The sequence below is a fragment of the Carya illinoinensis genome, chromosome 10 (genome assembly GCF_018687715.1).
Source record: "Carya illinoinensis cultivar Pawnee chromosome 10, C.illinoinensisPawnee_v1, whole genome shotgun sequence".
NCBI lineage: Eukaryota > Viridiplantae > Streptophyta > Magnoliopsida > Fagales > Juglandaceae > Carya > Carya illinoinensis.
In genome coordinates, this window is record NC_056761.1 from 11,759,015 (window position 1) to 11,784,559 (window position 25,545).

At 34.8% G+C, this 25,545-nt stretch overlaps 1 protein-coding gene and 1 long non-coding RNA gene across 2 annotated transcripts; one reads left to right on the forward strand and one right to left on the reverse strand.

The window, feature by feature from the left end:
- The first annotated feature begins 5,851 nt into the window (after nt 1-5,851).
- LOC122278829 lies at nt 5,852-6,612 on the forward strand. Its single transcript, XR_006229351.1, has 2 exons — nt 5,852-6,207; nt 6,297-6,612. It is a non-coding gene; the product is annotated as an uncharacterized LOC122278829 (long non-coding RNA).
- A 3,967-nt stretch (nt 6,613-10,579) lies between these two features.
- Nucleotides 10,580-23,734, reverse strand: LOC122278826 (ornithine aminotransferase, mitochondrial-like). The gene is made up of 10 exons (XM_043089032.1): nt 23,417-23,734; nt 21,956-22,064; nt 21,270-21,500; nt 19,241-19,400; nt 19,000-19,055; nt 17,766-17,918; nt 16,529-16,626; nt 12,444-12,524; nt 11,213-11,446; nt 10,580-10,959 (listed from the first exon to the last, which is right to left on the reverse strand). The coding sequence occupies exons 1-10, from the start codon at nt 23,554-23,556 to the stop codon at nt 10,797-10,799; spliced, it is 1,425 nt and encodes a 474-aa protein (XP_042944966.1). The 5' UTR covers nt 23,557-23,734; the 3' UTR covers nt 10,580-10,796.
- Between the last annotated feature and the right edge of the window lie 1,811 nt (nt 23,735-25,545).

Here is a 25,545-nt window from a genome sequence, read left to right on the forward strand (position 1 = left end):
TGTGCTCGCGCTGTGTTTCTGTCTATTATTTTTCCATGTAAAAGTTTTCGCTAATTTCTTTATAAACAAATATATTATTTTTCGTAATGAAACCATATTTAATTGTATTATGAATTTTACTTTATTTAGGATTTTAATTCAAAATCGTTTCATTTTATCTGAATATTATAAATTTTTATATAAAAGTTAATAAATAATTTAATATTTTTAAATGTCAAAATAATAATGATATTAAAAAATAATATTATGATAATATTTTATTTAACTTTCATCTTTCATTTAAAACTAAATTATCTTATTTTTAATCTAAATTAGTTCTCAGTGTGAAGATTAGTAATTTTACTTTATAAAATCTTAATATTTAAACTTTTACTAATAATATATTTTTCTTAGTGATTATATGATTGTTCTAAGAAAAATTATATTTATAAATCGGTGTGGGTAATACACATAATAAAATGTTTGTATAACATAATTTAATTTAAAAATGCTATTTATAAATCTAAAAACAGCCACATGCAAGTCAATGCTCATCTGTCATTTGACTGCTTTATACCTCATACTCAAAACAACCGCTCCCATTCACAAGTGGTTGTATTTAATAGTCAAACAACAATTCAAATAAGTTAATTGTATATGGTTATACATCATAACTAAAACATCATAAGTTAATTGTTGTCCAAATAGAAAACATATAAGTTTTACCATTACATTTGATCCATACAAAAACCATCTAGACCTTATCCAGCATGTTACAATTTATCCGAACTAAGCAAAAACTATTATAATTGATATAACTTAGTACAGACACAATAATTTTCGATTTTCCTTTTAAAGATCTCTCTTTCACTTTATCTTTCCTTTTCTGAACTTCATACTCGCACAACAATACGTCATTCCACATCTTCTAAACTATATTTTCTCTTTTACGAATGATCTACTCTAGCAAATGAAGTACATCCACCTAAACAAAAAATACACACTTGAGAGGAATGAATGATTCCGGCTTTTTCTATGAAATATTAAGTTGCTTTAATTTGGACTTGAAATCAAAGAGACAAAATTAAAAGATGAATAAAAAGATGCTTTAATTATAATATGTCATGTGTGGTAATCAATCACAAAGTACCATCATGTACTGTGTATTCTCAATCATACTACTGTAAACTCTTTTGTTATCTTGCATAAAAAATAATATCTGGGCATCCTTTTCCTTGGTTTATCAACTGAACATGGGCTTGATTAACCCCCCTCCCCCCCTTTTTTTGTTCTATTGCCCTTTTTGCTTTTTGTTATATGCCTTGTATTGAATGTAACTTAGTCTGTACACATTATAATAAAATAAAGTGTGATTAATTACAAAGGTATGGTGGGGAAGAATGAGCCCATCAAGCAGCTCATGAATTCAGAAAAATGAAATGAAAACAATTGGAGAAATTACCCTAACAATTAATAGAGTTGAACCCATATTTTTCAATGAAAAACCATGCTGCGAGAACCATTTTTAAGAGAAGGGAGATATTGTAGTTGCACGCCTTGGTATATGTGACTACAAGATGATCCAAAGACTCCAAACACCAGGATTTAAATATGTCAACTGTAAAAAAAAAATTTGATGAATATATGTCAACTGTAAAAATGTCCAGGTGAAGAGGGCTAGGAAAAAGATGGCCAAGACTCCCTTGTCCTCCTTCATGTTACATTATGTCATTATGTGTCTTGTTATTTTAGAATATATTATTATTATATATATGGTATTGCCTTAAGTGTGGAAAACTAAAAGAGATTATATATCAGTGAAAGAGCCAGACTGCAAGTGATAATTAAACACTTGAGAGAAAATTGCTATGCTACCATGGTTGCTACACTCATGGCAAGAGCTACATGAAATGCCAGTCAATCCCTTTCTAGGGTCTGGTTTATTTATTTAATTTTTCACTGAATTTGTTGCTACAACATAGAAAGTAATAACACATGGCATTAAATTTTTATCAAAAATCTATATGACGGGTACAATATTTTGAGATGATCTCCAACTAGCAACATCTATGTTTGAGGAGCATTAACAACTTCTTTGACTTTGAAGTTGTTACATCTACACAATATCATTTTTTGTAACCCTAACAATGGAACAAAAAACACAATCACTGACACAAAAAAAAAAAAATACACAATCACTTGTCATGACAAACCAAAAATCATTGTAGAAACAATTTGAATAGAGGTTCTTTGGATGGAAAAGTATTGTGATGTGGCGTAGATATGGACTTCGAGACGGGTTCTCTTCCGAAGATTTGAACCCGGTACCCCTTGAACTCAAACAATATTTTGTATTTGCCCTAGAATCACAGAGAAACAAAGAGATAGAGTAAAGAGGGAGAGAGGAGAGTAGGAGGAAGTGAGAAATGAGCGTGTAGGGTTTTGCCCTAGAATCATAGAGAAATGAGAGAGATGAGTAAAGACTTACAAGAGAGGAACACAGAAGATTGGTAATTACGAGATAGCAGTTGCACGAGGAGATGAAGGTTGCTGGCTTTGTACATGGGCAGCTGAAGCACTCTGAGTAGAGGAGGAGAAGAAAGTTCACAAAAAGGAGGAGAGGGCATCAGGCAAGAGAGAAGATTGAATTGATTTTTTCTGTTGGTGAACCCAATTTGCTACGTAGAGTATGAAGTGTGAAATCACTAAACCAACTGATGAGAAGAATTTCTCAAGTTAAAAAGTCAAAAGATCAAATAAAGTCTTCCATCAAAAGTAGAAAGGGAATGGGAGAGGAAAATGATTTAAAAAAACTACAGATAAGAAAATATAAAAGCCCTTTAAGATTTTCATCATTGTAAAAATATTCCTTTTAATCTTGGCTATTTTCTCCTATAATGCTAGATTTTTTTACACAGATTGCACACCGAGGAGGGAGTAGGCTGAATAATGCTCAAAATTATCTAATCACTTTTGAGATGAGAGAAGATTCTGTGAATGGTATTAAAGTATTTTATTGAATTTTGAGAAACAATAGAGAAAAAGTTGAATAAAATATTATAAAGTTAAAATATTATTTGAGTATAATTTTTTAATATTATTTTTGTTTTGAAATTTAAAATTAATGTTGTGTTATTTTTTGTGTTTTGTTTGAAAATTTGAAAAAGTTATAATAATTAGATAATTATTAGACGATGATAATGATTAGAAATTTGAAAATAATGAAATTGAAAAGCATTTTGTATTTGAATGATATTTGAAAATGAAATTATGAAGACTTTTAAAATCATCTTATCTTATCTCTTCTCATCGTAAGTGTCCAAACATAGCCTAAGACTTGTCACATTCAACCAATCTTGGCCCACTTGATGTAGTAGAGATAACAGCTCAACAATCACTCAATTGCAAATAGATGTTCAATTCTCTTCTTTCACTTCTTTGTTAGGGTGGTTTGGAGTTCGGTAAACAATGCTACAGTACTAAAACCTTCAAGTTTAAATTTTTTCCCCCTTTCTTTCTAAGGCAAATTCACTAGTCTCTAGCTTTTAGATAGAATTTGATAGTAAATAAAAATATGAGAATTATTATTTAGTTCTTGTGGTTTACTTTCGAACATAATGTAGTACTTACTAGATAAGAGATTACCAAAAAAGAGGAAAAGAGGCACATTCCTCCTCATGCACACTTTCCCACCCAAGTTTAGGGAGAGGGGGAGGGTGGTGGAGGATACTTTGTGACATAGCCAATGTGCTTATGTGAAGGAAGTCTCCCCGGCCATGATCTATATAGCTAATGGCAACAAAGGACTTGGCCTACTCTACAATAGACCCTTCCTTCATGTGGCTGGAGACCTTGTCTACCTTGGATTGACTATGAAAGCTAGTAAATGATACCCCTCAGGCCATTTATAATTATTGTCAATCAACCTGCTAACCTCTTCACTAGAGGTTTATCTAATGCTCATTCTACTGCATTGTGTGACAAGTATTCAGATTGAATATTTCTTCCCCTAATTTGCTTGAGAAGGTGTTAACAATTACAAGAGAAGTAAGCTCCTACTTCAATTACTAGCACAATTTGATTACAAGACATTGCCGAATCAAACCCGGGCAAGTTTGCTTGATCAAGACGTCTCAAGCATGTCTAGAGAGTAGTCAATTTTCTTGATCATGCAAAAGATCTGTTCTTATCATATTATCAACTTGTCAGGCATAAGGAACTTAAATTAAAAGTTAGAAAGGTGCTTTTGAACTTTGTAATGAGAAAGTGAAAGGATATCCCCATACCAAATGGAAGAGAAACTATATATAGACCCTACCACAACGTGAGGCCTTTAGAGACAGTGTCGTATGCATTACACACGCACAATGGGCAAGGAGGAAGGAATCAAAGCCATGATGCTGTAGGTTAAGCCAGAAACTATGATTGCATTGCTAGGAAAGAAATGACAAATTAAACTTTGAAGTTTCATGAGAATAAGGAACAATGATCAACCAACATGATGTTTGTGCTTGCTTGCTAATTGTCACCCAATTGTGCATATGATTGTAAAGTAACCCATGTCCTTTGTCCAATATGATAATGGGCAATGTAACTCCATGGTCCCTCCTTTTGGGAAATGTTGTATGGTGACCTGGGCCTACCTGTTAGTGGAAATGGGAAAGATAGATATGTTGTCTAATAAAAAAAAACTTTTTAGACAGCATAATTATATCTTAAATTCCTCATGCGATACCCACTTAGTATTATTCATGTCCATAATGAATTAGGAGGTGAATGATGTTACATCCACCATATTTATGTCCATAAAAGAAGAATTATAATAGATTGTATCCATAAATATTAGATCATTTGGATTTTTTACTTTATAACTTTTTCTTCTTTCCTTTGTATGTCAAATCTTTTGTAATTAATTAAAAATTCTATAATTATGTAGAGCGCGCATACTTATTAAAGTGTTTACATGACATAATTTGAGTGAATGGTAATTTCTACACATCAGTTTGAGAATAAAATAACTTAATTACGATGCATTCATAATGCATCTAGAATTCTTTTCTTCTTTCCATGCTTTTTTTGGGGTTAATTTTGCTTATATTTAAGTTAGAAAATAAATTTTTAGCATGCATGCGATAATAAAAGCATCGTGAAGATGCAATTAAAATTGCGGCTCCTGAACGCAATTTGGGATTGCCCGTATATAACACATCCGATCGAGCAAGAGCTGGCCTTTCTTTTGTACCTTACCTATGCATGAGCTCTTTCAAGCAAGTTATATTCAACTTTATTTCATTTCATACTCCGACCAAAGAACATGGGTTATTTTCATATATTTTTTCCTAACAGATGGCATGACTTTTTGATAGAGAATGAAGATCACGTCCTGCATAAGTTTTTATTCGAACATGAGGGCCTAAAATAAGAGAGAGATAGATATATAAAGTGGATCATACAACATTTATTGCTATCTATATCCGTGAAGCACTTGAGATATACAATTTTTTTGAAAATAAGAAAAACACAACCAATTCTCTAATTAATAAATTAGAATCAAGCGTAATTTTGGAGAAGAGAAATGATCAAATTGTAAAGACCCAAAATCAAAAGGTCTGTGCTACTAGCCTACTCCTTAGGTTGGGGCTCCCAAGGAGTGGTCCCCTCCCTTGTTATCTTCTGGGCATGATGTAAAATGAAAACTTGAGATCCAAAAGTAGGAAAATGAGATGTCCATTGCATTGTTGAAGATCAGATTACGACCATATGTATGGTCCACGCTATGTATTGGCATTAATTTAACTTGTTAGAGAGACAACTAAAGCAGCTGTGCGGCTCCCACCCTTGTCCAATGACCATTCTGAGTTGGGTACAGGCTTTTTGAAGACCTCTAGAAGCTAGATCATCTCTTGTGCTGATTACTACTGGTCTTAGGGAGGCAGATTTTCCAATGAATCTATATATCTAGGTTTTCCAGTTCCTATGAATAAATCAAATGTCGCAATGCTAGACACTCTTAGGTGCTGAAAGTCAACAGGAAATTGGGTTGATGAAAGTCTAGGGCGTTCATCATGTTAACTCAAGGCCGGGGAAAGTTTGTGCTCATGATCATCAAACCCATGTTGTCTAGCTGCCCACAAATTTTCTTTGCGTTGAATACTAGGAAAAAGTGTAAAAAGGTTTCTAAAGTGGTTGCTGACTTTTCTTGGGGGTGATGAGTTATCTTGAGCAAAGGTGTGCCTTTTTTTATTCAGAATTCCACATGAGCTTCATGTTTCTTTGGCTAATTCTAAATATTGTTGTTGTGTGACACCCTAATGTAGATCATGATGCGTTATTCTTTGGAGAGTTGGCTGCATTTCTGTGGAAATTCTTTGTTGTTGCATTTTAGAATGTATATGGCTCAAGATAACAGTCATTTTGCATGCTTTGTTAACGTGTTTCATTAGCTGGTCCGTTTAGGAGATCATGTCAAGCAAGAATGGAGAAGAAATTGGAGGATAAGGCATCTGTTTGTTAATTCAAGGTCAAAGTTTTACTGGTTGAAGCTATTTCTAAAACAGGCAAGGCAAAAGTTGTCTCTCAGCTCATGTAATGTGGTTTTGTTCAACAACAATAATAATAATGTATTTTTCTATATTAGTTGAGGCTTATTAGATATGCTAAATTCAAATAAAGTGAACTTCTCATCAGTTGGATTTCATGTCCATTTCTCGAGATTGTACTTCTACATCGCTTAAGAGATTGTTAGAGTATTCTAAAATGATTTCACACTTAGAGATCAAGAGTTTAGATAAAAAAAAATAATAATAATAAGTGTCACGTTTTATATAATGGTGATCTGATGGTGATGAAATGTGTCACATTTTATATAATGAAATAAAAGTGAAATAGAAGTATAGTTTGTAGCATTACTATAAAAAAAGAAAAGCCTAGTAGAGAGATGTTTTTGCTATAAAGAAAATGGACAATTTTGTTTTCTTTGGTAAGTAGGAAATTAATTAACATTTAAGTTTTTGTGAGATTCCTTCTCTTTTTTGAAGTTCAAAGCACACCTTTCAAAATTGACGAACTTCTTGGGATTTCATTGGGAAAACCCTCAAGCAACTCAAACATATCTCCAACATAATTTGATGAACTTCTTGGGATTTCCTTTGTTTCCTTTTAACCATGCAAACATTTACATTTCTATCTTTTATTTATTTATCTTCTGTTTTTTTCGGTGGGGATTAAGACTCCCTTAACATTTTACTTAAAATGAGAAATAAATAAACGCATAAAATGAGTTTCACAGAATTTGTTGAACGAAAAGTTTACACAAAAATAATAACTACTGTAAGATTCATTTCACATCCTCTACTTGTCCAAATTTGAGAGGAGATATTTTTCGGATGGAGTAAGATGGGGTGGGGGTGGAGGGGACAGGAATTTTTCTTAAGAATAGGGTTCATATTAACATGATTGAGTAATTACTTGTGGTACCCAAAATTGATAGTGACAGACTTGTATAAGGCATCTAAAACTATAAGTGCAATTTCCTCCATAGGTTCTATGAAGAAAGATCTACCCTCAATGATACATAGGCTGCACCTAACCTTTCTAGTCTTTGATATTTGTATGATACGATTTAATTGATGGTTCTTCTTCTTGTTATCTAGCATAGTAATTAATCAGATATTATCATTGAGGGTAGATCATTGTAATTAATAAGATAATTACAATGATAGACAATACTTTAGAATGATAAAAATATTATCATTTTGGTCGAGATCAGTGGTACCTTTCTTTGTGCATGATATATAAAGATTAGGGCTGTAAATGAACCAATTTGTTCAATAGCCCACTCGGTACTCGTTCGGCTAAACTCAAATCAAAATCGACTCGTGAAAAAAGAAGAAGCTCGACTGTGAAAATATACATCCGCTCGATTAATAAATGACACATACCTGACTAAACTCGACTGGATTAGACTAAGACTCGTTTATGTCCGAGTCAACTCGTTAGCTTGACTCAATTAAAGCTCATGCGTATATTGATAAATATATACATACACCTAAATATACATACATACATACATACATATATATATAAAGATTAAGAAATCTTCTCTCTAGAAAAAGGACAAAAAAAAAAATACAAAAAACAAAATCAAAGAGAGATTAAAGGCCAAATGTTGTTAGTAATTAGTGTGAGCAGATAGAAAATCATAATTATGGCGATTCCTCCACCTGAGGGTTTTTTTAATAAATGTGGAGATGTCGTCCTCCTTTCATTAAAAAAATAAAAGAGAAAAGATAGAAAATTATAAAGTTGGTCAAAGTACTTGTCGGATTGTCCCCAAAATCCACCTTTTCCAATGTTGTTAATTAGTTTAGCTAATGCTGGGGATAAAACAAAGTGTTAAGTTCATCAAAAATGGTATTAAACTAATATCTCTTTATGGAAGCATCTCCTTGAAAACACAAGTTTATTGGGTAATCAATCAATTGGAACTACCAAACTTAATTCTAGTTTTGACCCTCCAACCACATGTTGGTGAGCTTTCTGTGTTTCTTGGACAAGCTGCTTCATCTAACTTTGTGAAATTTTGGCGTATAAGTGATGTGGAGGAGCTATGACTAAAAAATGAATCAAACACTTCTTGGAATGCTAAGCAATCAATCCCTATAACTTAAAAGAACACATACCTTTTGTCTGATGCACCTGCCTGCATAAGTACACTTTTGATAGCTGCCCATAACTTTCCAAAACCAAGATCTTATACTGCTGCTGCAAGTACTGGATATTCTAGTCAGGGCATAAAAAGTGGGATACTTCTCCTTGTCAACAAACCAATTATAAAGAAATTCCGATCAAGATTTTCTATAATCTTCTGAATCAGATACTTTTTATAATTCGGAAGGCGATAGACAAAACATGTTGATCTATGCATTGTATATTTGGGTAATTCACATTACCAATGAATAACATTTAATGTAACGAGATTTACATGCTGTGTCCATAAGCTCATTTTAAAACACTCTTCTATAGAACCAAGTAATCAAAACACCCTCAGATCGTCCACATGCAGACACCTCACTGCTGCAGAGAAATCATTCTACTTTTTATTTTCGTTTTATTTAGCACAGAAACTGGCGACATCATTAGAGGAAGATCATACACAAACAGGCCGACCTTACCTGCCACCCACATGCACATGTGCATGCAGAAAATGCCTATAAAAATAATAGCACCCATTCTGGTAATGATTAGTCCACAAATCAATAGATAAACTCTTTGAAAACAACTACCGTTCCACCTTTAAGTAAAACATACAGAAGATTTTGTCTACCATAGGTACACACAATCATGCCAACATATGGAAATTTTCTTATCTGTTTCATCTAGTCTGTAGAGTCCAACACTTTGTGCCCTAATTGATGATACCTGGACAAAATATGAGCTTTTGAGTTTGTAGAGTCTCCATTCCTTACCCTGCTATGTTCTTTATACATGTCCTAAACTCCTGGTCTCAACAAATTCCCATTTCCAGAATTGAGGGCCCACCTTCGTTAACATTTTCTTCGAATGCTATTAAGCCTACATATTTTCTATATTTTATACAAGAAAAAGTAGAATTATTTTTATAATAGTTGACTATCTATGCATAAAATAGTATTTTGAGTATAATATGAGCAGATACGCTTACTAGGTCCATCTGATGTTTACTGAATGCAAAGTGAAAAATTCAATTCAATAAAATAATCAGAAAAAAGTTCACACTTTTGCAGCAATTAGTTGCATTATATAATATATCCAGCTAAGGTTAGTGCAAAATGTCTAGACCATGTCTCATTTTAAAAGGCTCCCGAATCTCTCAGGGTTTAACATAACCTATCTTTCCTAAAGTTCAATATCCTAAAAAGAGGCAGCATTCAATATCCACCAAAATTCTAGCATTATTGAATCTATTCCATGTCTCCTTTAACAAAGAACAATATTAGTCAGAAAAGCAGTATATACGAGATCAAATAGAACAAAAAAAACAATGATGCCATAGTAAATCAGATATTCCGAATCTAAATGTTAGTTTACCCCTTTTATTCTTGTAAAAAGGGAATACACACACACACACACACACATATATATATATAAAGAAAAATAAACGTGTGGATCAATATCCACACGAGAAAAGTGATGCTATTCTTTATCCTGAATTTATCTTCCTTGATTACACTAAATTATGTGCACATTTATGGTATCATGATAAATGTTCCAATCAGACCGACCAGGACCAGTACACATGCCTTGCTCCATTCCAGCCCATGCTTTGAAAAAAGCACAACATATACTCAATAAGCTAGGTCTCTATGTATGGCAGCTCTAGTTATGAACTTCATTTTCCATAGTTCTGCTAAGACACTTCCCCAAATTCTATATACTAAATGGGAAACATCTAAAACGTTCAAACTCATATATGTTTCACTTCTGTTCGGTATCTAGTCTCTGGACCTACACGCTCAGGTTAGTTTGTTGTCAAGTATCTGCACCAACATTTATGGATAGCTTATGCTTCAATCAAAAACTCAACTACAAATACAGTATAAATTGGAAAAATCTCAAAAAATAAAGAAGTGAAAATAATTAGACTGTGCTGATATGTTTATAATATTCCTTCATCATATAGTTATATTTGATGAATTGACCAAAAACATCCTCCAGATTGAGATGAGATATCATGATGTCTAAATACTACTTGAAAAATATTTAAAAAACTGGAAATGGAGTTCAGAAAATCCATGTGATAGATATGCACGACAAACATTTCTGATATTACATATTTCTCAGATATCTTTGTCTGGAGAACCATACAAGTCTCGCCCGCAACGGTCACATATGTTAGAACTAATTGAGGAGACATGCGCTGGCTTTGCTTTCTGCATCTTTGGTAGATCAAGTTCCAGAACATCACAAAGTGCCTTTGAGCCTTCTTGGAGCTCATCCAAACTGAGAATGCACATATAATCATATAATGCAAGTCATATAATTACAAAAATACAGTTATTCAGTCTATCGTAATTTCTTTTTGGCGTCTGGGACTCAGGCATCCAAAAGTCCCCTCACTTACCAACCTTGTTTTCCCAGTCATAATTATGTAAAAAATGTGAGAAAAAAATTACGAAACCATTGGAAAACTAGTAAAAATGATTAGTTTCAACCACATAAAGATGTTGAATATGCACCAAGCAAGCTTCCTTACCTTATTGAGAGTGGAGGAGTTAATCGGATGATAGTATCATGGGTAGGCTTAGCAAGAACTCCTCTCTCCTTCAACTTTAGGCAGATATCATATGCAGAAATTGGGAAGAGACTCTTGCTGTTGAGCTCCAGAGCATTGAACAAACCCCTTCCTCTAACTTCTTTTATGTAGTTTGGATATTGCTGCTGAATCTTAAGTAGCTGTTGCCTTAGCTCCTCTCCCAGCTTGGCAGATCTATAGAATCAAATAATATAAAGACAATATATACACATCAAATGGGGAAAAACAAAATTTATTCTAGAGACAAAAAACCCCACTTTCTAATCCAATCGAGTTGGCAGGACAGGGCTCTACCAAAACCTTTGGACTCTAGTTAAAAGGGAAAAAATCAAATAGGTTGATGAACAGAGTAAAACCAAGAGTTATTCCAAAATATAATATTGGTGAAATCCAGTAAACAAACACTTCATGCTGAAAATCCACCATTGCTATGAACTAGGGATGGTAACGGTTCCAAGGCCATGCCCCTAATGGGATAGGGTCAGGCTGCCTTTTACTTGTTTAGAGGCAGGTTGGTGTTCTGGGGCAGTTTAAGTTCAGGTTTTGAGGCCAACATGGTCTGGTACCCTGGTACCAGTTTATAACCATTACTTTTGCACCAGACACTTAGTCGTAAATTATGTTAACTTTCTCCTCCATGCATTCACATACTTTACTTCATTTGATGATGATGAGCCTATAATTTATAGGAATAAACAAAAAGTTGGCAACTATAATGTCAAAAAATGATTCAGCTTTCAATTATATATAGTAGAGTAACAGGGCCACCTGTTCTGTATGCTCGCCTTGGGCTACAGACAAGTTTGGGAGGATTTGTACTTCACTGGGATTGGCTGCCCTTCTAAATGCATGTTAGAGACTTTAAAACAACGAATCTCGGGATGAATATAATTTACAGAAGTGACAAGTGTAGTAAACCCCATTAATCATTGCAATGCATCATTAGCACAAACATAAATTTGGCAGTTTTTTCCTAAGTACTGATAACCACAAAATCAGGTCTTGACTAATAGTCTTTTTCCCCCTCCAAACCTTGATACCTTCTGAATGCCCAAACCATTGTAATCAGAAAAGCAAAAACTTTCTGCCATGAAGCCATTGACTTAGCTTTTCTTATCCAATTAGCTTTATATGATCTCAATGATACAACAATAGACAGTGGATTTGATACCTCTCAGCAAGTTGCTCATCTTTGATCACGTTTAGTGAGGCAATAGCAACTGCACTGGCCAATGGATTACCACCAAAGGTACTGAGAATGTAACAGACAAAAGAGATGTGAACTCTCATGCGATAAATCCCAACAGCAATGTCAATAGAGTAGCAGAATTAAATGAAAGTGAACATATTGCAAAAAGAAGAAGCAATTGTAATGACAGTAGCAGACTTAAATGAAAGACAACAAAATATTGAAAAGAAGAGGAATTGTAATGATAGCTTATAGTAATTTTAGGAAAAATAAACTTTGAACAGTCACCTAAACGGACAACTCTTTCCAAGTCAATGTTTTTTTTCTTCTTTTTCTTTTTGTGAAACAGAAATAAAAACTGTTTAATAGAACAGAATGGCAAATATTGTAATATAAAAGAGACAAAAAGAAAATTGAGAAGTAAAAGATGCCCACTATGTGAAACGTTTTCCAAAGAACTAGTTTATGGTCATGGCTCCTCACTATACTACTTTATCAGCCATCTCAATTGGATTTCCATATACTTAAAGCAGAAGATGCCTGCAAGAACCAAGTGAATAGACTAAGGTACATTGCCATATTCAACTTCTTCAATAGACTCCAATAAATGGTAACATGAGCTCGACTTGATAAGAATGTCAAGTTGCAGCCATGTTTGAAGAAAAATAAATGGTTCCAAATACAGGCTAGGCTGAATGAAATTAGTATTCCAACTTCACCCGTCCTTCCAAGAACAAAGGAAATAGGTAAATCATGTCACCTTGGACTCTAGACAATGACTGTTTGAATGTGAGTGCCACAGATCAAAGGTTGGTAGCAGATCGAAGGTTGGTACACTTGATCTAATGTGATACCCCGTTTTTACGTGTATTTTCACTAGGAGTATTTTAATTTAATTAATATATTAGTTTTTTTATTTTAAATTATTGTATTTTAATTGGATTTATTTTAGTTTGATGTGGTGTTTAAATTATTTTAGTCGTTTTATAGTTTTTAAATTTGTTTTCGTCAGATCAGTTTTTGGACTCCGGAGGTGAGGATTGGACCTCATTTCTTTTCCTCATCTTTTCTTTTTCTTTTCTCTTTTTCTTTCTCTCTTTTCCTTTTCTTTTTCCTTTCCTTCTTTTCTTTTTCTTCTTTTTCTTTCTTTCTTTCCCATTCCTTCTCCGCGCGACGTGCTCTCTCTCTCTCATCACTGTCGCCGTCCAACTTCTCAGCCCAGAACCTCCGCTCGCCGGCGACATGGCCGACACCACCCACCCAGAAACTTCCCCCTCCGGCCGGTGAACCACCCCACCAAATCGCACCTCCATCCGAGCCGCCGTTTGCCGCCGAGAGCCCATCTAAGCCGCACGGTTTTTGTGCATTTCCGCCGCCGTCGCTCCACCTCCGGCCACCATCTTTTCACCACCTACATCTTGCCATCCTAAACCACCCATTTCCGGCCCTAATCTGTTGCCGGAGCAACTCCCACGAGTTCAACTCCGATTTGCCCTTTTTCCGCTTCCACCGCCACCCACGGCCAAAACTCACTTCCATTAGCTTCATAAACATCTCTAGGCCATTCCCTATCAATTTCAAGTCTTAGTTTGTCCCCGTTCAAAAGTGGGTATTTTACAACCCATGGCCACAATGTATTTTACACTGTTACGTTGCTTTTTCTCCGCCGTTTGCAACGCCGTGATCCTTCGAAAATTATCATATAGCGCTGTAAGTATTTTCCAAACTCTATTTTAGATTTAAATATATTATTACTTTTACAATAAATTCATTAATTGGTTGGTTAATTCCAGACTGAGTCCGAGGAGTCGGGGGTCGGATGGATTGAGGACGGAGTTGTTTGTTATTGTTGATATTGTGATTGGTTGGATGATTTGTATTTTGAGGTGTGCATTGTATAATGCATTCATGTGCATTTATTAAATTAAGAAAAACTGATTTTATTTGTGTAAATGGATTTTCGGGTACGTGTGTATCACGACCCCAAGCCGAGATGGGGTATTATCTCGGTGGAGCTCCTCTGGTCACTTGGGAGCGTAATATACTGAGTGACGTCCTCTGAGTTGTCGCTGGGCGACAATGGGAGCAGGCGGGATGGTAACGCTCTCGCACCGACTCCGTGGCCCTTTGCTGGCGAGGGCTAGAGGATGCTTGGCTACGTACGTACGCGCGGGGGGCGGAACTGGGCATCACTCGTTACGAAGTCACACGCATGGTCGTTACTCGTGGTGTGACGATGGGAGCCATGGTGTGCGGATGACTCCTAGGGGAGATCATGGTGCATTCGGATTAATTGGATATTGAATTGAGTTGGATTTGGGCCAAATGAGATTTTTGGCCTGAGTTGGAAAGTAATATGTTTTTGGCGCCAAATGGGATTTTTGGCATGCATGGAAAAATGTGGATTTATAAAATATGTGCATTTGGCATTCTTTCATGCATATTGTTTGAGTTTAATATGTTTTTATCTTGTGGCGTTTGGATCTTTACTTACCTGCGGCACCATTTTGGTACCGTAGATTTTGATGCAGAGGTCGAGGAGGAGGAAGAGGCTGAGCCCGAGGAGGCGGCTCCACCGGAGTATTGATTCAGAGTTTTATGCCTTGTAGTTTGGTTTGAAACGATATGTGAGGCTTGTAATATTTTATTTTGTATGTTTTAATCGGGTTTGTATTAAACAAAAAAAAATTCTGGTACTTAGTTATAAGACTTTTGTTATCCGCTGCGTGTTTTTATTTGCACACTTGTTCCATGTACACACACTTGGCACTTGGCGACAGGGTGGTGACCTGTGTTGTCATCATCCCGATGTCTCGATTTCCATGTATCCGTACGTGGGATTTGGGGCGTCACACCTAAAATCCGAGATGATGTCTCTTCTGCTAGGTAATCTGTTCTACGAAACTCTATTAGTCTATGTATACAATTTTACAAGCTGAACCACAACCTGAATTAATTGGAAAAAAAATCAAAATAGAAAAAGGATCTATACTGCTTGTCCAATCCAAACGAGATTAACATCTGCCTAGACCTGGACACACCATCGTACTGTTGGTAGTAGTTTATGTGAATTTGGAACATGGCGTGGAGGACAAACTGTTGAGGACACACCCCGGGAACAAGAAATTTTCAGTTAATTCTTTATATATGGCTATGTCTACCCACTTTTCTCAGAATTTCCCTTGGAAGAGCAAAGTGCCCCTAAAAGTTGCTTTCTTCGGTTGGCTGACCTCTTATGGTAAAATTTTGACCATAGACAAGCTGAGGAAGCGTGGTTTCTTCATAATGGATTGGTGCTTCATGTGCAAAAGGAATAGTGAATCGATGGACCATCTTCTTCTCCATTGCGATGTGGCGAAGGCTCTTTGGGATGAAGTCTTCTTAAGGCTGGACATTGCTTGGGTGATGCCCAAAAAGGTGGTGGACGTATTGGCTTGTTGGAGAAAAACACGGGGAAATTGTCAAGTAGCAGATGTTTGGAAGATGGTGCCCTTATGTCTTATGTGGTGTATATGGAATGAGAGGAATGGAAGATGTTTCAAAAATAGTGAAAAATCATTGGAGGTGATTAGAGACTCATTTTTTCAAACTGTGTTACTTGGGCTAAGACTATTGTATTAGATGGGGGTAATTTTAGTGACTTGTATGCATCTTTTTTTTTTTTTTGTTCGTAGGCTGTAATTACTAATTAGGCATTTCTCACTTGTACACCACCTATGTACTCAGGCTATGGCTAATTTTGAAGATCAATAAACTTGATTAATTATCAAAAAAAGAGTTTGTGTTTGGGTGCAATATCTTCATCTTAGCCTATTATATGCAATATAACATTATCTATTCATATACCTTCTATCAAAAGATTATCCATATGACAATGGGGTCATGTCTTGGTAATAATTTCTGAATGAAAATGTTTACTGATAACAAAAAGATAATTTCTGAATGAAAATATTAAAACGGGTTTTGGAGGCAAGATCCCCCAGATCAAGATAGATTATGTTAGTAATTAAAGGTTGATTACATAAAATAGGGGGCACAGGAATAAAATACAAGTTGTAAATGCAAACCTTCCATGCTCTCCGGGTTGGATACAAAGCATCACATCTTTGTCTGCAAGCACTGCACTTACAGGTATCACCCCACCACCCAGTGCCTTTCCAAGTATCTTAATAAGACAGCCACGAGCAGGAAAACTAAATCATTTTATGTATGGTATATTGGAGCAGTATAAATGATCATAAAGTTGGCTAAAAAAAGTGGATCCCAAGCATAAGAAAAAAGAATTTGTGAATTTCGGCTGCAAGTTTTGTTCTATATATCTCAAAATTAACTTATACAACAAATAATTTACTCAAATAATGACATCTATTCATCATGCAAGACATGTCATGATAAGAATGCAAGGAGACAAGTTTTATCAGGCAAGGAAAATAAACAATGAAAATATTAGATAAATTTTAAGTATAATGTGAATTCCTATATAGTTACTCTTCACTTGTTTCTAGTACTGCATGGTTGGCAATCACAGCCTTAGTGGTCTTGTGTGACTATTTATGGAATCCAATAATAAGATAATCGCTAGGTGTGCAATTGAAATAAATTCATTATAAATTCATATCTATAACAAATAAAAAAATCATGATGTAAAGCTTCTGCATGTAGACAATGTATAGTCAAATTTTCCTCGAGTACAAATCCAACAGAGGCAACTGTGGCCTTCAGGAAACAACCAAGTTCTAAAGAGGTTTTAAGGGTTTGTTTTCCAAGTCCTCTTACATGATCTTGGTTTCAAGTTCTAAATAGAGAGAAAAACTTTCTTAATCCCATACAGAAAGATATAAAGAGTGATGTAGAGAGCTTTGATATCAAAATGTGGAGGCCTCGGCATCTCAACCCTACAAATATTTGTGCATACTTATATTTCAAATTTTTGATTTGGAGGCCAAATTGTGGGTGATACATCAAAACCTCAAGAATATTTTATTTGGAGTAAACATTGTGGGTGATATATTAAACTTGTTTCACAACCAGTCTTCATACGCTTTGTTATCAGGATATAACAATGTACCCAAAAAGGCAAAAATGAGTGCCATGACCAAGCGAATGTGCTATGAGGGCAACATACAAACTAAGTATCATCTGATATAACTAGCACACAGTACAATGGATATAAACACCATTAATTGAAATATTTCTACATTCACATCCAAAACTTTTTTTGTAAGTTCAATTCGCATCCAATAAAAAGTCATTGAACTATTAAGAATCTGGCAAGGGGGCAGAGTAGAGGGGGGCCGTGCTTACCACTACATCTGGACGCACGTCTTCCCAGTCGCAAGCCAGCATTTTTCCTGTTCGTGCTAAGCCAGATTGTACCTCATCAGCAATCATTAAAATGTTATATTTGGAGCATAGATCTCGGACAGCTTTTAAATAACCATCTGGGGGAATAATGACCTGCCAACATATAAATATTTTTTCTCAGGGAAACTAAGAGATGGGGAAAAAAAGCGGATTTCAGATGTGCTAAAAGCAACCATCGCATCCCCTCCCTCTAAAAGAGAGAAAAAAAAAATAAAAAGAGGCAGTGCTAAAGCAAAGAGAGCTTTTTCTTATAGATGCAACGAGGGAGCCTTTTTTTTTTGGGGGGGGGGGGGGAATGATTTTGTACAAGACCCAAATAGACAAGCCCTGCGCAAGCCTTTGTAAGATAGTGGACCCTACCTCGTAAAAGTGTAAAAAAATAAAAATAAAAATTCTTTTTTCATGGGACCCACTTTTTTACAAAGGGCCTACGCGGAGCTTGTCTATTTGGGGCTCATACCTAGCATTACTCTTTTTTTAATATAAGTAAATAATTGTATTAATGAGAATAGGCATAGCCCAAGTATTAACGAGGGAGCTTTTTATTTTCATAGTTCAATACATTCCAAGAAACGAATATAAAAAAGGAGCCACTTACGAAGGTTAACTAATTACTAATCCAATATCAATTTGACATGAAAACTGGTTAAGAAAGTCCTATCACTCACAAAGAATCTCAAAACCTTCCCAAGTAAAGTTGGTTATTTGCCCTTGCCTGCATTAAATGGTTATTACGTGTGGTTTGGTACAAAACTTGACACAAAGGTGGTACAGGATACATGTCAGATTTCAGACAAAGTGGCTCTCTCTCATTGCCAGTGTCACTTATTGAGAATAGCAACTGGGGACACAACTCACACAATAAAGGCTTGTTTGGGTGCTAAGAATATCTGTGAATGGTAATGAAATAGTTTAAGAATATCTAAGAACAATGGTATTCCCAAACAGGCCCTAAGAGCATGTGATACAAATTGGATTCTAGTAATTATGCAGATATTCTTTAAGTGTATCATTCAAATGAAGAGAAGAGTGCATTCCCGTTTCAGTAGAGATGCTCTAATTCGCTTGCAGCATAGTGTATTACAGACCACTCTAGTAATGTTATAAACTGTTCATTGTTAACTTATCCCACATAGTTATAGTGATCAAATATTCAATTCCGAAGCACACTTACCCCAGCCTCTCCTTGAATGGGTTCAAACAGAAATCCAGCTATTCGATCGCCATTTTCTGCACCAAATTACAGAAACATGCAGTAAATAGTGTACTCTCATCTACCAGTTTTGAAACTGTTTGGATGAATGATTAAAAAATGGTGAACTATGTGATGATATATTAAAATGAACTCAAATAAGGCTACAGTACAGCAAGTACAAGAATAAATAATTTAGGATAAATTTCAGTGAATTTTAAACCTTTAAATAGTTTCTCAAGAGCAGCTGCATCACCAAAATCAACTTTAAGATGGCCAGGCAACAATGGCCCAAAACCACGGGTAGCTTCATTGTCACAGCTCATGGAGATAACGGCCAACGTACGACCATGGAAGCAGCCACAACACGAGACAATAATAGCCTGCACATGGCTCACTTTGAGTAAAGCATCTGAAATCATAAACTTAACTGATCCATATAATTGATCACTTAACAAATAACAGAAAGTAGAAGCTTAGGAAAACGCTTAAGTAGCCATCGGCAAGCAAATACGTTAACAAGTATAACTTGACAAATAGAGAAAGGATAGCAGCAGGCTTTAATATCATATCACAGATTGTAACAATTTTGATGTGAAAAGAGATTAACATAAACATATGGCCTCGTTTGGTTACATAGATGAGATGAGAAAAATGTGAATAGTAGTGAGATAGTTTGTGAATAGTAGTGAAATGGTTTGAGTTAATATGTTTTATGAGGTTTTGGGAAAGGAGAGAGAAAAGGTTAAATAAAAATATTATAAAGTTAAAATATTGTTAGAATATAATTTTTTTTAATATTATTTTTGCTTTGAGATTTAAAAAAGTTGAATTGTTTTTTGTGTTTTGTTTAAAATTTTGGGGAAGTTGTAATAATTTGGTAATGATTAGATGAAAAATTTAAAAGTTGAAAATTTTGAAATTGAAAAGTGTTTATGTTTGAATGGTGTTTGGATGTTGAGATGAGATGGAATGAGATGGTCCGTGAAACCAAACAAGGCCTATAGATGCAGCAAGTATAACAAATAAAACAGAAAAGCTTAACTTGCACAAGTAGGATCTATAAAGTTCGTATTCGTAACAGAAATAGGGAGGTGATAAAATAGAACATCAGATTTCTAACATTCTTTCTCTAGCATTACCAAATTCAGAATTGAATAAAAACATGAATTTTATCATCCAACTTGTAAAAGAAGTGAAGGATCTAGAATTAGACAAAGAAAGCCCGCTAAGATGTTTTCATCCTCCAAAACAAAAACCAAAGACAGCGGCAGCAATGAGGAGGATAAAACTGAAGCTATTAAAAGCAAAAGAGCAAGGATGTACATGTCCAGATTTAAGTAGCACGATTATAATCTTCCTCAACAATTACATTGTGTTATGTATCTGTTATCGGGTTAAATCTTTGTAAAAAATGATTTTTCCAAGACCAGAATGTGGTTCTCACATATTAAAAATCCTTTTCACTAAAATTCATAGTCATAGTTGGCAAACATATGTGAGGCCCTCATAGTCCAACTCAGGGATAGATTGAAGCAATATGCACGGAACCATAATCTTTCAGCCCAAAAACCCCAGGGGACTGGGGTCCATGTCTCAGATTGTGAAAACCATGAAGATACATGTGCCTCACTACTTGAGCTTACCTTATGCTTGATATACATGTATGGGAAAACTTAACCAACCATTAAAGACTTTAAGAAGCATAAATGAGGTTTTCATTTGTCTACCTTAGCAGCACACAATTATTCAATTACTGCAACTAGACTTTACGAATCCCTATGGTGTTCCATGCATACTCTTTCTTTCTTTGATGATATTTTTTTTTCTAATCTTTTATTTGGTGATATTGAATGCACTAAACACAGTAGGTTTCCAACTCAATATATTCCTTCACTAATAGTAATACAAACTTATTTCATAACATAATAAAAGTATCAAACATAATTAAAATTCATTAATATAGTACTGTGCTTTGTCATCACTGTTTGCCTTCTGAAACTATGATCACCATCAGTGGTAAAATTCTCTTTTATCTCAGCTTCATCTACTTGTTCTTCTTATGTATTATTTGCATCAACATAACTCACCAACCAGTTCATATCACAATAAGCATATATGAGCAATCGAGTGAGGCCTCAGTGGCCCTATTTCAGATGAAAGGAGAGTTCACTCCACATAGAATAATTTGAAACACAAAAAGCAGAATAGTAGGATACTTCTCAAAAAGCATAACTGTCCCGAGACTCTACCTTGTCTTTAGGAATTTTTTTCTTCTCGTAACCCCATTTCCTTGCCAACTTTAGAGCTGTTTCCACACCTTCTGCACCTGTGTTCATAGGAAGTACCATGTCATAGCCAAACATGTCATGCAGACACTCGGCAAATATTGGAAATCTATCATTGTAAAAGGCTCGAGAGCTGAGGGTGAGCCTTTCTGTCTGCTTTTGTAATGCTTCCATGATCTTCGGATGACAATGTCCCTACGGCATTGAAGCCATGAAGTTGAATAGCGAAAATCTCATTTTAAATTTAAAATAAAAATAAAAAGTGAGGCAATAGTCATGAAGGCAAATTTCATCTCAAGGACTTCTACATTTCATAAGCTCCTTCTCTAGCTTCGGATTTTATTCAGGGATGGAGGAAAAGTTGCTACAGTATCTTGAAACAATTTGATAAAAGTAGGATTTTGGAATACAAAGTAGGATAATGACACTTTCATGGATTCGACAAACAGAATCATTCTGTATTTCAACTTTTTAAACGGGTTTTGGCAAGACAGATCCATGCCATCTGATAAGTTACATATTTTTATAAAGATTTCCAGATTTCAACTTTGGAGATGGCTTTTTTTAATAGGCAAATTTGGAGATGGATTTTATTTCAATCATAACTTCAATTGGCATATGTCATATCATAGCTAGTTCATTCTAAAAACCTGATTAACTGCTGAGTAAGCTGCAAGGAAATCCAGATATCTGTTGCCCTCTGGATCCCACACAGATGATCCCTTTGCTTGTGAAAATACAATGGGGACTGGGTGATAACTGCATTTGAACCAGGAAAGCGGCTTGGTTTAGAATACTTTTTTTTTATAAGTAAACGATAGTATTAATAATAATAGGCATAGCCCAACTACACAAGAAGGTATACAAGCGGTAAAACCTATCTAGGTGGCTATAGAAGTCACTAGAAACTCGTGTACATTTAGGCCATTAAAGTCTATAGCTAGAGACCATAGGAATAAAGTGCTGAACAAATAGATACAAAGCTCCTCAGTTGTCCTCTCCTTATCTTCAAATGTTAGAATACTTAGCAAGAAACACTTGATAAATGACTCCAAGAGAAGGATATTATATAAAAAAGACAGCAAGAATATAACTCCACTGCAGACTACTGAAGTAACCAACACACACCAAAAACAAAGTACATAAATTTCCACAACTTAATATCACTTTTGTTCAGTCAGCACAAGATTGGTAATTGGAGTCCTTTTCTCATTCTTCAACCTATTGTACTCCAACTAGGGAGAGAGGTGGTGGTGAAGATAAGATTTGGTGGGTTTTTTCAGAAGAAGGAAGTTTGGTGAAGAAACAAGAGAAGCTGACACAATCTAGTAAGTTTCCAGTCTGTATCCACGTTGTAGTTTAAGAATCTAATGAAGTCTTGCGAGCATGCCTCTAGGAACATAGCATGAGATCGATCGAATATCTAGACAATCACTTATTGGTCTAATGACTTCAACATAGCATGTATACTCAGTTCACAACGTCTAAATCAATCCAAAAAGATTTAGAGAGTAGACGCTATAGTTTCGAAGTTAGACTCAACTGATATCAACTCAGTTTAGTTTAATTTTAAGTTGAATTTAATATCCAAATATTCAACTCTCAAACTACTAAACTCATCTCAACTCAACATCTCTTTACAGATCCACAATCTTTTTCAACTCAATACATTTTTATACCCAAAACATACAACCTTTTTCAACTTTCTATAAATACATCTAAACTCATCTTAACATCCAAACACATCTAAAGGCCCTATAAAACTCACTCCATCATCTCAACTCACTACTATTCATAAATAACTCGACTCATCTCAACTCAACTCAAAATCCAATTAGATCCAAGAATTCAATTAGTAGTAACTAGCACGGAAACCAACAATGGAAAACGAAACGAATCAAAAGAACAGAAAACACGACCCCTCTTATAAAAGTAAATACGCAAAACACTACTCTTGACCATGTTAGACAATTGACCCTGCACATACATGCCGAGAACCCAGAGAGAGAGAGAGAGAGAGCATTAGACGAAAATAAGAAAATCCAGAAGCCAAAACATCAGTTAAGGTTCTTCAATCATAATCATATTGAAGGAGAGAAAAGGATGCTCACTTGTGCGCACTGTATTCATATTCCAAGTTGATGATTTTTTGAGAGCAGGAATTACCCTTGCTGGCTTCAGGGACAGCACCGAAACTCCTTCCCCTGCAAAATCTAAGCGACAATGACTGCAGAGCTTTCCTGCTTGCCATTGAAGAGATTGTTTTCAATCACCCTTTCTGTTGTTCGATTCTCTCGGCTGCCCCCACACGCTATATCTTTCAGGGAATGTAAAGGGAAAGGTGTTGCGGGTGTATTTAAATTTCCACTAATACAGAATCTTGTGCTCTATTTTAAAATCATTGGCTGTCGTTACGATTATCTTACGCTGTCGTTAAGGTTATCCTACGCCGTGATACGCCTCCGAATGCATTTCCTCCCATCCATCCCACGTAAACGTACGAAATGCAAAACTAAATTAATTAATTCACCTCCAATTATTTTCCAAAATATTTTACAATCAATTAATATACTTATATCATATCATTAAAAATAAATCCTAATTTGGGATTTATTTCTACTTTATTCTATAATAGTTAAAGAAATAAATAAATTTCTAAATATAATTTTATAAATAAAACAACAAGATAGTTTTTTTTATAAGATTTCTAGCCAAAAAGGTTATTATTAGGAAGAAAAGGAAAAGAGAGTAATGATTTATACAATAATAAAAAAGTGGATCCCACCATAAAAAAAATGATAAAAATATTTTTTTTTTTTTAATTTGACGTACTTTTTTACAAAAATTATATGTAAAATTTGTCTATTTAAGATTTGTAATTATTATTATTTTCTCCACAATTTCTTCATTTCCAATTTCCTCTCAACACCACCGGCCATGGCTCCCATTGTTTTAGGTCAAGTTTGGGTAGATCAGTTGCATCCACTCCTCTAAACCATGTACAAACCAACACCATCAAACTCCTCATCCTCTTCCTATATACCAAAATTTGATGGATTTGTGCGGAGCCTGTGGGCTCCACAGCCCAACCTTCTCAGAGCCATGTTGAGCTCTCTCTCCCCCATCCACTATTTTCACTTCAATTTATTGTATTTTATTGGTTTGTTTTTAATATTTTTTTTTTCCTTGCTTTTGCAAGGATTCTAGAGCCTAGATCTACGCCCAATAGCACCGCAAAGTCGTTCAGGCATCACCCCCACAAGAAAACTACCACCACCGCGACGCTCTGCCGTCCACTCAAATTTGAATATGTTTTTGACCGATGTGTGTGGATATGCTTCGTCGAGCTCCTCTCTCCTGCCTTTTGTGCATAAATAATATTACTAACAATTATAGAATGTAAAAATCTACAATTACTTTTTAAAAAAAATTATTATTAAAATATTATTATTTTTTATAAAAATTTAATATTTATTCATTTTTTTAAATAATTACACAGCAATTATACGTTTACAACTGTAAATATCATCTCTCTTTGTCCATTATCTTTCTTGAAGTTCCATGCTACTTCATCTGACAACACCTAATTAATTTCATATATGTTTGAACTTCCCCTTAATTTTAATAAAAACATGAAAGAATAATGATATATACAAGTCTAAAATATATAAGTCCAAACAAAATTTGAAAAATTCACTTTCTTATGACGGGACTTAATTTTTTTACAAAGAACTTGCGCAAAATTTGTACATTTAAACTTATTTGTAGTATTACTCATAAAGATATGCTACTTTTCACCATACATAGTAACACCCTAAAAATATTTAAAAAGTACAAAACGAGGAACACTCTTCTGGTAACAAGCTTAGATGTTGCTTACATAAGACGGATTACTAGGAATTAAAAAAAAAAAAAAAGTGCTGCTTATGTTGGAATTGCATAATTTATCGTGTTGTATGTACCAACTAGCATGTTATAGAATGTTATATCTGATTGAATCAATATAAAACTATGAAAAATGCTTGATCACAAAATGAATTATAGAAAATTAGTCAACAAACTACATGATTTTTATCTTTCTATTTTTTTTTCCTAAGAATTATTAAAAAAATATTGATAGTTGTCAAGTGGAGGACTCTAATATCTCTAATTTCCTCTGATATCCGAGCCTTTCTGTAATAAAAGTACTAGAGACATTCCAAGGAGGTCGCAGCATCTCATATCCTCACATCAATGAGTC

What these genes read in the sequence shown, in the direction of transcription:
- LOC122278826 (XM_043089032.1), bottom strand. Translation starts at nt 23,556, where the DNA reads ATGGCAAGCAGGAAAGCTCTGCAGTCATTGTCGCTTAGATTTTGCAGG. An exon ending in CTTACTCAGCAGTTAATCAG is followed by an intron (nt 21,501 to 21,955) that starts GTTTTTAGAATG and finishes TCAATGCCGTAG; the next exon opens with GGACATTGTCATCCGAAGAT. An exon ending in CAACCCGGAGAGCATGGAAG is followed by an intron (nt 12,525 to 16,528) that starts GTTTGCATTTAC and finishes TTACATTCTCAG; the next exon opens with TACCTTTGGTGGTAATCCAT.